The sequence below is a fragment of the Mustela putorius genome, unplaced genomic scaffold, assembly GCF_011764305.1.
Source record: "Mustela putorius furo isolate JIRA1106 unplaced genomic scaffold, ASM1176430v1.1 tig00003836_pilon_pilon_pilon, whole genome shotgun sequence".
NCBI lineage: Eukaryota > Metazoa > Chordata > Mammalia > Carnivora > Mustelidae > Mustela > Mustela putorius.
In genome coordinates, this window is record NW_025421989.1 from 1,175,785 (window position 1) to 1,192,147 (window position 16,363).

A 16,363-nucleotide genomic window follows, 5' to 3' on the forward strand; every position below is an offset into this window, starting at 1 on the left:
GGTCTTATCCCACCTGCTTTACAGGGGAGCAGCTGAACCCAACACACTGGGCAAAGACATAAGATCTTTGTCTTGACAGCAGTCTGGACAGCTGAGATCCAAGGAAGGAGGACCTGAGTTTCCTTTGGGTATTCTTGGAGAAGGATCACAAACTTGGTGGCTTAAAACAGCTCAGATTTATCATCTTAACATTCTATAAGCTCAGGCGTCTAAGATGAATCTCAGTGGGCGCATGGGCTGGGGCTGTATTCCTGCTGGATCCTCCAGGAGAGAGTCTGTCTCCTGTCCCCTCTCCTTCTCTGACTTGTAACCTCTGTCCTGTCTGTTATGAGGACCCCTGTGATGACCCTGAGCTCCCCGGGATCACTGGGGATCTCCTACATCCCAGGGTGGAAGAGGAATGGTGGTAGGTTCCTGTAGCATGATACAAGGTCAACTGAAGGTTGTTATTTCAGTGTGCTTGAATGCTGAGGGATGATGGGGAGAAGCTGAGGACGCAGAGGTGGGGAGAAGCATCGCGGGACATGTGTCCTTGAGTTGATTAATTAAACGTACCACTCTCCTGACACATCCATCAAAAAGCAATCAATGGCCCCACAACTGGGTTGATTCAAATGCATACTAAAGAGAACCAACCATCACTACGTCCTATAGGTTGTTGGGACGTGGGCACATTCTACACTGTCAGTTTGATCCTTTTTAGTTGGAGGCTGGTGTAGAAAGTGATTTCAAAGAGTCCTGGCATTGTTTGAGTTGAATTCCTCACAAGGGTCCCGATGTACCCAGCACTGAGATTTACGCTTTTCCATGGTACCCACGGACCCGAACCTATAAGACTTAGTGATGGTTGGTTCAGATAGGGATGGTATCTCAATGCAGCAGCCCCAAGACCTGAGAGATGCAGGATTTCTGCATCAGCACTGGGTCTCATGCCCTCTGAAAATCTTCACCGACGCTCGCACAGAGCCCGACAGAGCCCACGTGTACAGAATGGTCATCACGTGTGGACACACCAAACCTGTCGCCTTTACAAACTGCTTGGGGAGGGAGACACCAAATCATGCGTTTGTAGGACGGCACACTGGAAGGGAAGGCAGGTAATTAGGCCCTAAAGGGAGCGCCAGGGCACGGCTGACTTTGCGAGAGTTGCTTGGATGGAACCACCGGCAGGCAAGGAAGGCAGACCCTGAGAAGAGGTTCGGTAACTGTCCTCCTTAATTCCCAGGCTTGAAGAAACAGTTATCGACAGGATGGAGCCGTCTACACGGACTTGAGAAGAGCGACGAGTCCCCAAGCAAGCAATACGGATAAAAGAAAAATTGGAGAGCTGAACTGGAACTATCCTTCTGAAAATTCCCCAACCCAGAGAGTGTGCAAAGGCTAGTATTTCCAGTCTTCAAACGCACAGACTTGTCATGATGATTCCATTAGGCTGAAGTGTAAGAGAGAAAAATGTGGGGGGAAATGGGCTTCTCCATTGTCTCATTCTTTGACTTTTTTTTTTTTTAAACCAAATCCTCAAGGCTTTAGGATCCCAATGTGACAAAGATGGCACACAAGGAGATCTACAGCACTGCGGTAAACGTCAAGAGAAAAGTCATCAATGAAGCGGCTGGAGACCCAAAGGACTGGTCTACTGAGGAATAACTGAGAATCCCTGTAGAAACTGGGGGCGGTTCTTTCTAAAGAAACATACTGGTCCACATTATCTGAATAAGGGAGTTAAAGCGAAGAAAAACACAATCATCTCTCTAGACCAGAGTCAGCAAACATTTTCTGTAAAGGACCAGACAGGAAATATTTCCCACTTGGTGGGCCATCTGGGGGTCTGTCGTAACTACTCAGCTCTGCCTCGATCCCAGGAAGAACGCGAGAATGAACAAGCACGTGTGCCAATAAAACTTTATTGACAAAACCATATGGCCGGCCTGTTGGCCGTAGTTTGCCTATGTACCGAACTGTTTTGTTTCTGTACGATTAAATATTCATCCCTCATTCAAAGGAAGAGCAAAATGGGAGTGATACGCAGCACAGTCGATAAAAAAGTAAAATGTGCAAATCCTAATAAATATAAAAGAGAGACATTACGTGTTTCACCCTCAAAGTGGAAAGTAAGATATGAGTCACCTACACCATGTATTATTGAACTGACTCTATCTTACATAAGAACATTTTCAAGAGAAACATACATTCTAGAAAGAAGAGGGGATATGATATTTGCACATTAAATAATCAATATGGCTTCAAAATTAGATTAATTACATTAAATAGACTGAAAAATCTCTTAAAATTAGGACATCCGTGATAGCATCAAGACGGATGTAAGACCTGACACAGTCTCACAGTATTTGGAGCAGGTTTTGGTAAGACTGTCCTTGAAAGCCCAATGGAATGCTCCAGAAAACGCGGACAAGAGAACCTTCTAGAACCTTCTCATCTTCTAGAACCTTCTCATGACAGCTTGCGATGCGCCATAGAGAAACTGGGACAGAAGCAGACGTGGAGATGTAGGAGTGATCCCTCAAGGCAACACTGCTGGAAACCCCAAAGAACTGGAAACATCCCAAATGCTCCCGATCCGGAGATGGAGCAAAGCCGTGTTGTCCACCCATGTGGAATATACACCCCCAGGACAGAATCGACTTCACGGGTCCACAGGGATTGATTTTAAACATTTAACATGGAGAGTTGTGGGTTCCACGGGGTACCCCCCAAAACACAAGTTGAAGTCTTGACCCCGAGTACATGAGAATGTGACCTTATTTGGAAACAGGGTCTTTGCAGAAGTGATGAAGGAAAGGATCTGAGATGAGCTCACCCTGGATCAGGGAGGTCCTGAATCCAATGACGGGTGTCCTTGTAAGACACAGAAGAGGACACACAGATGCAGAGGAGAAGCCACGTGAAGATGGAGGCAGAGATGGAAGGGACATGATCACCAGCCCAGGGACGTCTGGAGCCCCGGAAGCTGGAAGACGCAGGAAGGGCCCTGCCCTAGAACCTCAGGAGGGAGCAAGGCCCTGCCCCGCCTGGATCTCTGTGGTCCTGCCCCGCCTGGATCTCAGACATCTGGTCTCCCCAGCTGGGGAAGAGGAATCTCTGTGGTTTCAGTCTTTTGGTCTGTGGTCACTTTTTACAGCTGCCCCCGGGTAACTAACTACTAAACAAACAAAAAAAGCAAATCACAGATCTTATTCTACTTACCAAAGGATCAAAGAATGCAAATTTAAATTTCAGAGACACACATGCGTGAGACATTTATAATGAGAAACAAGAAAACCGTTGATTCTACGGGTGGGGTACGGGTTAGCGTTTGCAGGTGCATTTGGGGGAAAGCGTGGGCACATCCACGTGGTGTGACAACGTGTGTACTCACTTATCACCGACTTCTAAATGTTTCATGTATTTCGCTGCCTTCATGGTTTGCACTATTTTTAATAAAACTGATATGCCACACAAACAAACATCAAAACTCTGTAAAACCATTATGCATAAATGCAATAGGAAAGGTATGGGTATGTACTGAGAATTAATAATAAGACAGCCCTGAAAAGCATTAGGATTCTGGTCACCGATTCCAAGATGTGGGGTGACCATCCAAAACACACCATCAAGCAATTCCCAGACACCATCAGGGTACCCTACAATCCAACCCAGTTCTGACCTATATTCTTGGCCATTGTGTCAAAGCTCCCAAGGCTCAGTCCTACAAGACTGCCCTTCGCCCCCTAGGTCAGATGCCAGTCACAAATCCAGGTTGTCACCAATGGTTCTGACCCACCAGCTAGATTGGAGGTTCTCAGGACCTCCTCCTGGGGTTCTAGTAATCTGCTAGAGCGACTCACAGACCCCAAGAAAACACGTCACTCACTACATCACAGGTTTCCTATAAAGGGTTGTAATTCAGGAACAGCCAGAAAAAGTGTGCATGGGGCCAGGTGTGGGGAAGGGCGTGCACTTTCCATGGCCTTGCCGGGGCACCTCGCACCCCAAAACTGCACGTGTTCACCAACCCAGAAGCTCTTTGAACCCTGCCCTTTCCATTTTCTAGAGAGGGAGGCGTTATTGCAGAGGCGTGATGGATTAAATCATGGGTCACTAGGGACCGATACAACCTCCAGTCCCTCTCCTCTCCCTCCGAAGGTCAGGAGGTGGGGCGGAAACTTCTGGGGTTGGCTCCCCTGGCCCCCAGCCCCAGGCTTCGGGACTTTCCAAAAGTCCCCTCATTCGCATAACAGAAGAAACCTCTATGGCTGTCCTCATCGGAAATTCCAAGGATTTTAGGACAGAAACAGGACAAAGACCAAACAGGTGTTTTTATCACAAGTCACAAAATCTCCGGCATCAAGAAAGACCCAAGTGAAAGGAAAGACAAATGATTCTCAGTCAAAAAAAAAAAAAAAAATCACTGTGTGAAATCTCAAGGTCCCCACCCAAATTAAGTTAGAAATCCCTGCCGGTTTTGTCCTGAGGGTTACCCTCTCCTTTCCCGTTCTATTTTATGTTATTGGATCCTACTCTGTTCTAGCCTATCCTGTCCTATTTTATTCTATTCTGTCTCATCCTATCCGGTCTTACCCCTTCCCACCATTATTCTATTGTATTCTTTCTTATTCTCTCTTACCGTACCCTATCCCGTTCGGTTCTGTGCTATCCTATCGTCTATGAGCTTATTCTGTCTACGCTATCCTGTCCTATCCAATCCTAACCTATCCCATCCTTATTGTATTCCATTCTTTCTTATTCTCTCTTATCCTACATTCTGTCCTGTCCTGTCCTATCCTATCCCATCATTATTCTATTCTTATTTATTCTTCCTTATTCTATCGTATACTACCCTATCCTGTTCTGTCCTATCGTATCTTACGGTACCCGATCCTATCCTGTATTATTTTATTCCGTCTATGCTATGCTACCCTACCCTATCTTATCCTATCGTATCTCACCATTATTCTATTCTATTCTTTCTTATTCTCTCTTATCCGACCCTATCCCGTTCTATGGTCTCCTATCTTATCTTGTATGATTTTAAGAATAATTTTATTATTTATTATTTTATGTCTATCCTATCCTATCTTAACCTATGCTAACCTACCCTAACCTACCCTATTCTATCCTATCGTATCTCATTATTATTCTATTCCATTTTTTCTTATTCTGTCTTTTCCGAGCTTATCCTGTTCTGTCCTAGCCTATCTCAGGGTATCCTATCCTAGCCTAGAGTATTTTATTCCGTCTATGCTACGCTACCCTGTCCTATCTTATCCCATCATTATTCTAGTTTATTCTTTCTTATTCTATCTTACCGTCCCCCATCCTGTCCTGTCCTGTCCTGTCCTGTGTTATTTTATTCTGTCTACACTACCCTATCCTATTGCAATGTTCTCCCCATCTCACCATTATTGTATTCGATTCTTTCTTATTCTATCATAGCCTACCCTTTCCCGTTCGGTCCTACCCTATGCTACCCTATGTTACTCTTTCTTGTTCTATTGTATCTCTTCTATGCCAGCCTACCCTATTTTGCTCTCTCATTGTTTCTTATCCCGTCCGATGCTACTGTATCATATTACTTCTATCCTATCTTATCCTACCCCATGCCACCCCCTCCTGTCATGTCTTATTCTATCTGGCTCTCCTCGACCCTATAACCCTCTCATCCTACTTCTCTCCGTTGATTTCTACGGGACAAACCCGGCAGGCGTGTAAACGTAGGAACAGAGAAACGGGGTGAAGAAACAGATGGGCTCCCATCATCCACGGTGCTTTCTTCAACTTGCAAAGCATCGAGAAGCTGACCCCGGGAAACACAACCAGACAGAAGGAAGCCAAGAAAATGAAGCCACGGTGGGGGGCGGGGGGCACTGCCCGAGCACACCAGTGACTTCAGAACAGACGGGAACACGTGGGCATTTAGAAAAGGAACGTCCGTTCCCTCCAGGATCAGCGGAAAGCCCACCCGGGAAGGCTCAACAGCACGACAAAACCTAACTGTACCTCCGGAGACGACAGACGACCCATTTTTAGCGCCTTTGACTCGATTTTGGCTTAAAGTGCCCCATCGAGGACCGCGAGTGACAAGAAAGTTGGGGTCGGGGAGATGTGCAACATGACAAACCGGGTTCGTGATCCGTAATGATACGGAACGTTTTCTATCATTTTGTTTTTTTTTTGTTTTTTCCTGAGCCAGCAGGTCCCCATGGGGGGGAAGCGTGGGGAAAAGGACATGAACAAAGAGTTAAATTCAAAAACTCAGGTGCATAAAGAAAATTTGGATTTTTAAGGGGAGCTGTGACGCAGAAAAAGAATCCCAGGGTCATACAGGAGGTCATTACACACAGCAGCGCCCAGACGCTGGCTCCCCAGTGCCCACAGACATTCCCATGAGCTGGAATGGCCCCGAGACACTAGTGCATGCAGAGCCCAGAGGCGGGGAATTCACAGCCACGTCTGTCACTGAAGGCACGTGCCCTGCCCCCCACGGCCCTGGAGTTGGTCACGTCTAGAGTTTGCAACCCCATTGCGGGGAGGAAACGAACACTGTCCCCTTGCCAAGACCCTGGAAGCCAGAGAGGATATGCCTGAGCCCCACGTCTGGGCCAGCAACACCGGCGGAAACTGGACGGCAGCAAACGCACAAGGAGTTGTTCCAAGAACCAGGATTCCTGTCCACTCACGGATCATTTGTTAAAAACCCGGAAATTTAAATGGGACCACGTGACTGAGAACGAAATATAAAAATACCAGGAGAAAAAAGTGGGGGATATGAGAATTTTAGAAGTGCCTACCCTGGTGGGGTGCCTTGTTTCCACCTTGTGCAGAATTCACGCCGTGTGCGTGGGGACAGGTACACGTCATGGAGGCTCAGTGTTCCTCCGAGATTGCTACTGGCTGGCCTTGGCCCCCTGTGTCACCTGCTCATGTGCTGCCCCCACAATGGGAGTGTCCTGTCTTGGAGCAAAGCCTCTGCTGTCCCCTCGTGGGACCCGTGGGACATGTGGGAGGCCCATGCACGGTTTTGGACACCAGAAAGAGCATGGACTTTTGTGCATCGGAAATCAACCAGACTTGGATTCAGAAACGTGCACGGCCTGTGACTCTCTGGTCACGGCGCAAAGCAGAGCCCTGTCCTCTGCCTGCAAAATCTGTTTTCTCCTTCGTGGAAAAAAACACCAAAACTGCTTGAAATGCACACAGGGGGAGGCTGTGCTGCTGGGTTTCCGACGTCAGCGACCCGGACGCCGGGTTGCTCGCACTTCTGAGCGTTGACCCAACGGCACCGACGTGGCCTCGAGGGGGCCGGCCGGCCGTGGGGGCAGGGCACAGCAAACGGGCTCAGCAAAGCAACCGCAGGAGGCCTACCTTGAAGAACCACCAGCTGAAGAGCTTCTTGATGAGACGCATGCCCCAGAAGACGTGTCGGTAGAGGTCGGTGTTGACCACGCCGGGGTCGACCACGTTGGCGGTCACGGGGCTCCCCTGGGCGGCCAGCAGCCTCTGCAGGTGGTAAGTGAACAGGACAAGGGCCAGCTTGCTTTGGGCGTAGGCGCCGTGCGGGGAGTAGCTGCGGCTGTGGAAGCAATCAGGGACACGTGTGAGACGCGGGTGCATCCCTCACCTGCCCAGGTCCCTAACGGTCTGGGTCCCTACCTGCCCGGGTCCCTACATGCTGAGGTCCCTACCCACAGAGGTCCCTCACCTCCCGAGATTCTGCACCTGCTGGGCCCCTACCTGCCGAGATCCCTACGGGTCCAGGTCCCTATCTGCCTGGGTTCCTCACCCACTCAGGTCTCCACTTGCTGAAGACCCTTCCTGCTCAGGTCCCTCACCTGCAGAGCCCCCAGCCTCCAGCCCGCTGTCTGCCCCCGGGGTATCCTGAGGTTTCCTGTCCATTTTCCACTCCACCGGAGGGTTCTGTGGTTTATATGACCTCCCTGGGGCTTCATCTTCCGGGTGTCGTGCAGACGCCTGACTTGATGCGCAGAACAGGACGCCCCCCACGCCCTCCAGCGAGCGCAAAAATGGGGCGATTCTCCCCGTGTCCGCCGTTCGCGGGAGACCGGAAACCGCGCCGACAGCCCCGCTCCTTAAGCCTGGGGCAAACACCCTGACTTTTCACTCGCTTTTCTACGGGGAAGCACGTGGTGACATTTCATGGTCATTATACAGACACGCACGCTTGTGTCTCCAGACTTGTGTCGACCTTGTGATCCTCGGGCCTCTGTGACGGGCTAGGAACGTTATCGTCGCATTTTTTAAATAGAACGCATGTTGTTAGAGCCGTTTTGGGTTCACGGGGCCATGAAGAGGCAGGGCCAGAGGTTCCCCGTGCACCCCTCCCTGTCCCCACACACGACAGCCTCCCCCATGACCAGCATCCCCTACCCCGGGCTGCATCAGAATTTACCTGGGGGTGCGCATTCTACGGGTTCGGGCAAGTGTACAAGGACATGCATACCCTCTGCACTCACGGCCCTAAAAGCGCTGCATGCCCCACCTGTCCAGCCGTCCCTCCCCCGACCGCTGGCCAACACTCGTCTTTGCTTTTTATCTAGGCACCGACTGAAGGACAGCTCGGTGGCCTCCAGGCTCCGGCCACCAGCAACCACGCTCCTAGCAACATCCGTGGGCAGGTTTCCAGGTGGCTGTGCCTGCAGCCCCTCTGGGCGAAAGTCAAAGAGCGTGATTTGGGGACCTCACGGTGAGGGGGTGCTCGGTTCCGTCAGCAACGGCCCGGCTGTCCTCCCAAGTGACCGAGCCATTCTGCATTCCTGTCGGGGCCAAGGAGAGCTCCTGTCTCTTCCCGCGCTCGCTCGCCGGTGTCCCAGGTTCCTCCGTCTTAAGGGACCGGCGCAGGGCGGCGGGTCAGCAAAGGTGGTCGCTGGGTGAACTTCTCAAGGAGCGCTGCCCGGAAGAATTCTCAACACGGCCGTTGTGTTTGCAGGGAGGGATCACGACAAAGATCTAGGGCAGTTCAGAGCCCGAGTTCCCTCCCCAACGCAAGACAAGCCACAACCCTCCAATTATCGTCAAGAGACTTGTTTTTGGCAAATGTCTCCCGTCCGCTCCCCGCAGAGGAGAGGAGAAGGCGGCAGGAAACGAGCAGTGATTACGTGCAGGGAAATCCATGCCGAGTTTCGTCTTGGCTTTGGACCACGTATGCGCCACGGGCACGGGCAGCCTCGGACGCCGCCTTCTCAGCATCGCCGGGTTCGGGCCCTTAAAGGGCGTGAAAGATCGATACACCCATTTCTCCAGGGTAAACGATGAGGTCTGCAACTGCGGCTTTATAGCGGAGCCCGAAGAAGAACGAACCAGAGATCGTTAGAGATGCTCAGTGGAGGAAAAAAGTCAGTATGTTTCCCTACGGGAGAGATGGACAAAGTCCAAGAAGGAGGCGTGATTTCAGGAGAGGTTTCCCCGGCAGATTTACGGACAAAGCAACATGCACAGCGGAAACGGGAAGGAATCAGTGCAAATGAACAGGAGGACGCGATCCCCCTACTGAGGTTTTTTAAATCAAACCCCGAGGACTGCAAAGGCACTGGGCTCGGAAAACAATAAAGAGATTGAACGTTAACACCGAAGAGGGAGCAGAAACAGAGAATCAAATAACGGGTCTCACCGCGTGAGGGTAAACGAACTAATGCGGGAAATGGCTGCGTGGTTCGGGTCTACACGGAATGTTTACTTCGCTGGTTTTGTACTACGGATTGTCAGGAAGTCGAACCGAAAGACATAAATGCGGATCCTTATTTTGAAAATAATAAAACACTTTTTGGTGTAATTCCTTCAGGAATAATCCAAAGGTCGGTAGAAAACAGAAGTTGGAGACGGTAATGTGGCAGACTTTTGGAGGGGCAGAAAATCTCCTCTCCTATACTTTTGAGTTCTGTCCCGGAGGGCTGCAAATTAAACTGAGGATGGCCAGATGTACAGGGTGAAATCATGCGAATTTTACTTTTCCACTTTACATATATGCAGGGCTTCATAGGAAAAAGGAAAAAAAAAAAAACCCAAAGGCACCACTACGCTTGGGTTTACACACAATTTAACAAAGTTTGGTAAATGGTGCAGGGGTGAGGAGACAAAGGAAAAGGGGTCTGGGCGTCCAGAGGTGGTAAATTGTGAAAAGGTATCTTTTTCATGGAAATTAAAGGGTTAGTTTAGTAAGATTTGTGAGTTTCCTGAAGTTCTGCTTTTACTGAGATCTGGGGAGAGCAGGGTACACCTGTCTATACCACATGCAACAACCCATTTTCTATGGGTTCGTGAACGACCCCCACCCCAGCAGTCAGTCCTCCTTCTCAGCAGAGCTGCCCTACACCCCAATGTCCACATTTTGTAGAACCGTCGTCACCTCCCCGTCCGTCCTAGAAAACCACGGACCTTCTGTATTACTTTAACGGTTCCAGAAGCAGTGGGTTTCCTGAAGTCCTCCCCGGTAGACTGGAAACGTTCGCACATAGGACCCCGGGATTCATCAGACAGACAGTACCTCGAGCCGTTGAAAAACACAATGTCTTGAGTTTTCTTATTTCCATAAGACACACATGTCCCTGGATTTCGTATCCTCCACGGTGTTTGCCCACGTTTTCAGCTCGACGTCGGCCACTTCCTTCTCTCCCTGCAGCTGGAGGTCGCGAGGGCCCAGCCGACGCAGAGAGTTTAGTACAAGGGACGAGGTCTTCAACCATGATGTTGATGAATGCTGTGCCCCATGCATGAGTCACCAGTCCGTGCCCCACATGCTGGCCTCGTGGACGGCCTCCTTTTGTACAGATCCGCAGGGACCGTTAGCCGTCCTGATGTGTCTGCTGGCCTCCGGTAAATTCACGTGCGGGAGGCAGCACAGCCGTGGGTATGATGCCTGCGTCCTATAAATCAGCTGCGTTATTTTCCTTCTGGGTCATTAATGCACAAGTCCATGGCCAGCGATGAGGGAATGTCCACTGGCCACCGTGAACTCAGGAGCTCGCTGGGTCCGATAACAGGTAGTCTCTTAGGGAGCAAGGAAGAGCAGCACCCGTTGGCAGACCAAGGATCCCTCATCTCCAGACACGAGATTTCCCCGGGTACCATGGACACGTACTGCGTCACCCTGATCCCTGGTTTTCCACGTCTGCTATTCCAGAGGACTCTGGAAACACAGAGCGGCCAGGAGGGGCCCAGGAAGCCTGGTGAGCCAAGAAGGGGCTCCACGTCTCCCCGGAAACACCGCAGGACGTTGCTGACCACGTGCACATTTCAGTCCTGAGCAAAGGCCAGGCGTGGCTGTTGGGGGAAACCATCACGGGCACATCAGCAGCCCGTCATGCATCCCAGAACACCGCATAAGTCCTCCAAAGCTTCAGGGCTTCACAAACAGTGATATAACAGGCTGGTAATTCGTGTTTCCAGATGCACAAATGGATGAGCTCCCCCCCCCCCCCGGAAATTAAAACCGTTTGGGAAACTCAAACCAAAACAGCTCTTTTCCCCACAATGCACACACATGCCTACATCATCCCAAGGGGTTTGGCTCCAAAGGGAGGTCAGCCTGGAAGAAACGGTTCTGGAGAAGCGCAAGGACCTGTCACCTTGGGAACAGTGCACGGGGATCCTTATGCATCGAACGCTGCCCCCCCACAAGGAAGATGTGTTGGAGTCCTGCCTCCAGGATCGCACAATACGACCCTGCGTGGGAACAGGGTTCTTAGAGAGGCAACTGAGTTTACGTGAGGGCTTTAGGATGGGGCGCTCACCCTGTGGGACTGCTGAATTTACACAAAAGAGAATTTGGACACCGACGGGCACACATGAAGGGGAGATCACGTACAGGGGCACAGAGGGAATATGGTACCCTGAGAACAGACACAGAGATGGGGACACGCACGTGCGGAAGTCTGCTGGCCATCCCTAGAACCCCGGAGAGCAGCCTGGAACACATTCTCCCCCAGAGGCTTGGGAAGGAACCAGCCCAGCCCCACCTGGATCTCAGATATCCCGGCCTCCAGAACCGGCAGGCAGTAAACCACCGTGGTTTAGAACAACCCACTCTCCGGTCCTTGGTCACAGCCATCCCCAGGACTCCATATCGTGAGCATGAGCTATTGCATGAAAGTAAAGTTGCTCGGAACGCAACCCGAAAATGCACTTTCCCGAGGATGTTAATTCGCTCCATATTTGTGCAAAGAGGGGAAGTATCTACAGAAAAAGCAAGGCTTCTGCCTTGAACGGGAGCCACTATGAAGGTTTTTAATACTTTATTCATTTGAGAGACGGAGCACAAGCAAGGGGGTGGCTGCAGCTAAAGGGAGAGGGAGAAACATGCTCCGTGCTCCGCGGGGATCCTGGGATCGTGACCTGAGCCAAAGGCAGATGCTTCATGGACTGACTCACCCAGGAGCCCTAAGAAGCCAACGTTTTGCAGGGAGAAGATCCCATGTGGAGGGTGTCTTTGCCCTCTGGAAGGAGACTGCATGGGGGGCACTGCTGTCTCCAGCGGGGTCTTGGTGGACGAGGCTCCATGATGCATGGACACCCACTCATCAGTTTTACCCGGAGGACCATCTTTGTCAGTGACCCCTGGAGCAGCCATTCCTTGGTCAATGAGGTTCTGCTACCTTTGCACCTGGGAGCACCCTCGTCTGTCCTGAGGACGGGAACTAGGACAGGACCAGTCGCCTGCTTTGCGGTGGAGGAGAGCAGACAGCATGGTGCCATGTCCCTCCTTGCCCTGGGCATCCTATGGGCTAAGAGGTGAGGCTCATAAGACAAGTAGAGCATGAACTATCCTCAGCGGAGGTGCAATGGGTGTCTCCAAGAGCGGTCACCCTCAGGGCAGGACCGAAGCTGAGGCAGCTCAGACAAGACTCCACGAGGACCTCTGTGGTCCTGGGCGGCCCATGGCTACAGGAGGCTGAGCACCTAGACAAGCCGGGGAGTGGGGCAGATAGTGGTTAGAGCCCGTCACGCAGTGGTGCCCAGGGGTTGGTCAGGCACCACTCTAGACATTGCTGGGAAGGTGTTTTCTTAGACGGGATTAACACAGATATCCGTAGATTTGGGGTGAAGCCCATAATGTGCTCCATAATGTGGGTGGGCCTTGTCTAATCAGTTGAAGGCCCAAAGAGGAACAGTGGAGGTCTCCTCCAAAGAAGAAGAAATTTGGCCTCAAGACTGTATCCTGGAAATTTTCCCTGAATTATCAGTGTTTTGGCTCAAGCTGGGAACATTGACTCTTAGCTGCCTGTCTAGCCCACTGGTCTACCCCGCAGGTTTTGGATTTGTTGGTCCCTCCAACCTGGGAGCCAATTCCTTAAATCAAATCAACCCATCTCTCTCTCTCTCTCTCATACAGACGTATAAAATACCAATAAATACTTACATATGTTTTTAAATTAAATGATACTTTTACCTCCTTCTGCGAAACCAAAGCCATTTTCTGACAAAGCTATCCATTTCCTCAGGAGTCAATTCCACTGATGACAAACAAGTTTCAACAGACTCCGCCCACCATTCCCCTCCCCCGCCCCGGGAAAGTATGCAAGCAGAGGCGTTTTCCGGCAGAGCCTTCCTGAGCACCCAGACCCTCCTGTGCGTAGCAGCCCACTTGGATTCTGAAATCACTATGATATAGTGATTCACGCCTTTGGAAGAACATGAATTTTCAGCAAATCGGTCTTGGCAATTACCACGAAGGACCGGTGGTGTTTACATCAGGAGGACGCCGAGGATCAAGACTTTTCACGCAGGAAAGCAGAGTGTTTGAAGCTCAAGTGGTTCTCCAATTTCAACGTGCATCAGAATCTCCTGGTGGGTTTGTTAAGAGTCTGGCTGCCGGGCTCCCCACCCCCAGCGTTTGGGCCGAGCAGGTCTGGGGGGTGGTCTCGGGGTCTTCATTTCTAGTAAGTTTTCAGGGCATGTGGATGAAACTCGCCTGGGGACCACACTCCAAAAACCTGCATCCTGAGTGGTCTCAGTCTCTCTCTTTTTTAAGATTTATTAATTTTAGAGAGAGAGTAAGAGAGCAGGGGGGAAGCATAGAGACAGAGGGACAAGCAGACCACCCCCCCCCCGAGTGCAAAATCCAATGCAGGGCTCGATCCCACGACCCCGAAATCAGGAGCCGAAACCAGGAGTTGGATGTGTAACTGATGGAGCCAGCCAGGCACCCCTCGTTGTCTTTTAATTAACATTTATCAAAGAAAGTGACGGAGCTCAGTGCCTGTTCATGATTTTTTTTTTGCACACAAAGCTGCAAGGACCTTCGCACCTACGCTCACGCCCACACATGCGCACCCAATCCTGCACAAAGCACAGAGGAGGGCACGGCCGCACTCACATGCCTGCACACGTGTGTCCACGCGCTCACACATGCTCATACTTGCACGCTGGTGCACACATACACCATCCCTGAGCTCCCTTAGGGCACCACAAAGGAGCAGCCCCTCAGGGAAACAGCCATCCCCCAACCACATGCCTTCGCTTCACCTGCTTTCTCTGTGCACAGGCTGGTCCTGCAAGGCTGAGCAGGGACCCAAATGCCCGGCCAGCCCCCTGCCCAAGGCCCTCTTCAGGATGTCACCTGTCCCCAGGAGCCACAGATACATTCCCTGCCTCCTGCTTCCAAGGGAAAATCCCAGTGAGGGCTCACCTTGATCCTAGAGCCACAAGGACAGAACCCAGTCACCCACCCAGGACCAAGGTTGCCCACCAGATGGGTGGGAACTCTCTGGGAAGACCCCAGCCCTGCTCTCCGGGCAGCTGGCCCCTCGCTGTGCCAGAACGGGACACCGGGAAGCACCCCAGGGTGCACAGCCCGGCCACCCTCCTTCCACATGTCTGCAGGCCCAGAGGCTGAGGGTGCCCACCCCAGTGCACGCCCTGGAGCCGCTCCTCGAAAGCAAGCTCCGTTGAACCACGCATCCAGGTTCTTCCAACAGGGTGTCTACACCGTGCACAGTGAGGGCAGCATTCATGCAAACAAAAATACACACCCCACTCACACGCGGGGCCTCTTTTACCGCGAAGGAGGAGAGAGCGGGAGACACAGATCAGAACGTGGTGCCTCCCACGCCGCCAGGACTCACCCGGACGCACCACACGGGGTTAGTGGGTTCTATTTACAATTGCAAACGAAGGAGAATATGTCGTTACTTCTGGTACCCACCGCATGCCCAACTTCTGTCTTTCCTCTTTCTACCCAAGAAAATAAATAAAAAAATAATAATAATAACATCACACAGTTAAGCTGCCCGAGGATAAGATGCATGTGGTTTGATGATGACGGATGTTAAATGTACTTCGTGTGATTATTTCAGGATACACGCAACTACTGGATCATTACCGCGGACACCTGGCACTTCTGTAGCAACTATAACATTAGGGTACAACATGTATAATATCACATTATGTAACCATCATAACAATGCAACATGTACAATGTTACGCTGTGTAACAACTGTAACATTATGGCATTCTAACATATACAATGTCACATTATGTAACAATTATAACATTGCAACATATACAACGTTACATTGTGTAACAATTATAACCAGGAAATGCTGTAACATGTATAATGTTACAAAGCAATTATAACATAATGTTATAACCTGTTATATAGTAATTAATTACATTAAATAATGTATAATAATTATACTATAATGTTATATTTGTTATATAACATTATAGTTATACAACATGTATATTATAACAATATATGTTATAACATGTATATTATAACATGTATATTATAACAATAATTACATTGCTACAACTTACATTATGTAACAATTACAACACTATAATGTTATACATACATGTTATGTAACAATTATAGTTCCATAATGTAACGTATGTTATATTATGTAGCAACTATAATCGACATCATAATGTTATTACATAAATAATGCTACATAACAACTATACTACTGAGATACAAACTTGATTATGGTGCTATAGCAATTAAACCTCCATAGAAAAATGCCAAAAACAAAACATGTTTGGGGACTCAGGCATGAAGAACCCTATAAAATGTTGGCATGGGGTTAGGGTTAGGATTAGGGTTAGGGTTGATCCTGATAACAGACCTGAGTCTACATTGATGGTTTTGTACTGTTGACGGGCACCCCTGAGCCCCTGGACGGCCGCCCGCGAGCACCCACCTGCCCTGAAGGTCCTCCATGTCCAGCTCCGCGATGTAATGCGTGGCCGACGAGACGGTCAGCACCCTCGCGCAGCAGCCTGGAGATCCGGACTCCTTCATGGTGTCCAGGAGAAGGTTGGTGAGCAGGAAGTGGCCCAGATAGTTGAGCCCAAAGTGCTCCTCAAATCCATCCCTGGTTCTCCGCTGAGGGACCATCATCACTCCGGCTGG

The 16,363-nt window shown here is 50.3% G+C and overlaps 1 protein-coding gene across 5 annotated transcripts in view; it reads right to left on the reverse strand.

Annotated features, from left to right (window-relative positions):
- The window catches only part of DHRSX (dehydrogenase/reductase X-linked), a 212,553-nt gene that overhangs the window by 77,207 nt on the left and 118,983 nt on the right, over nucleotides 1-16,363 (reverse strand). For all 5 annotated transcript variants that reach the window (XR_006609437.1, XR_006609438.1, XR_006609436.1 and 2 more), the window contains 2 exons: nucleotides 16,152-16,359; nucleotides 7,363-7,570 (listed from right to left, as the gene is read on the reverse strand). Coding sequence is in view for 2 of the 5 variants with exons in the window: in XM_045089256.1 (XP_044945191.1) it covers nucleotides 7,363-7,570; nucleotides 16,152-16,359 (416 nt within the window). In the remaining 3 variants the exon portion in view is untranslated. The remainder of the gene's footprint in view (nucleotides 1-7,362; nucleotides 7,571-16,151; nucleotides 16,360-16,363) is intronic.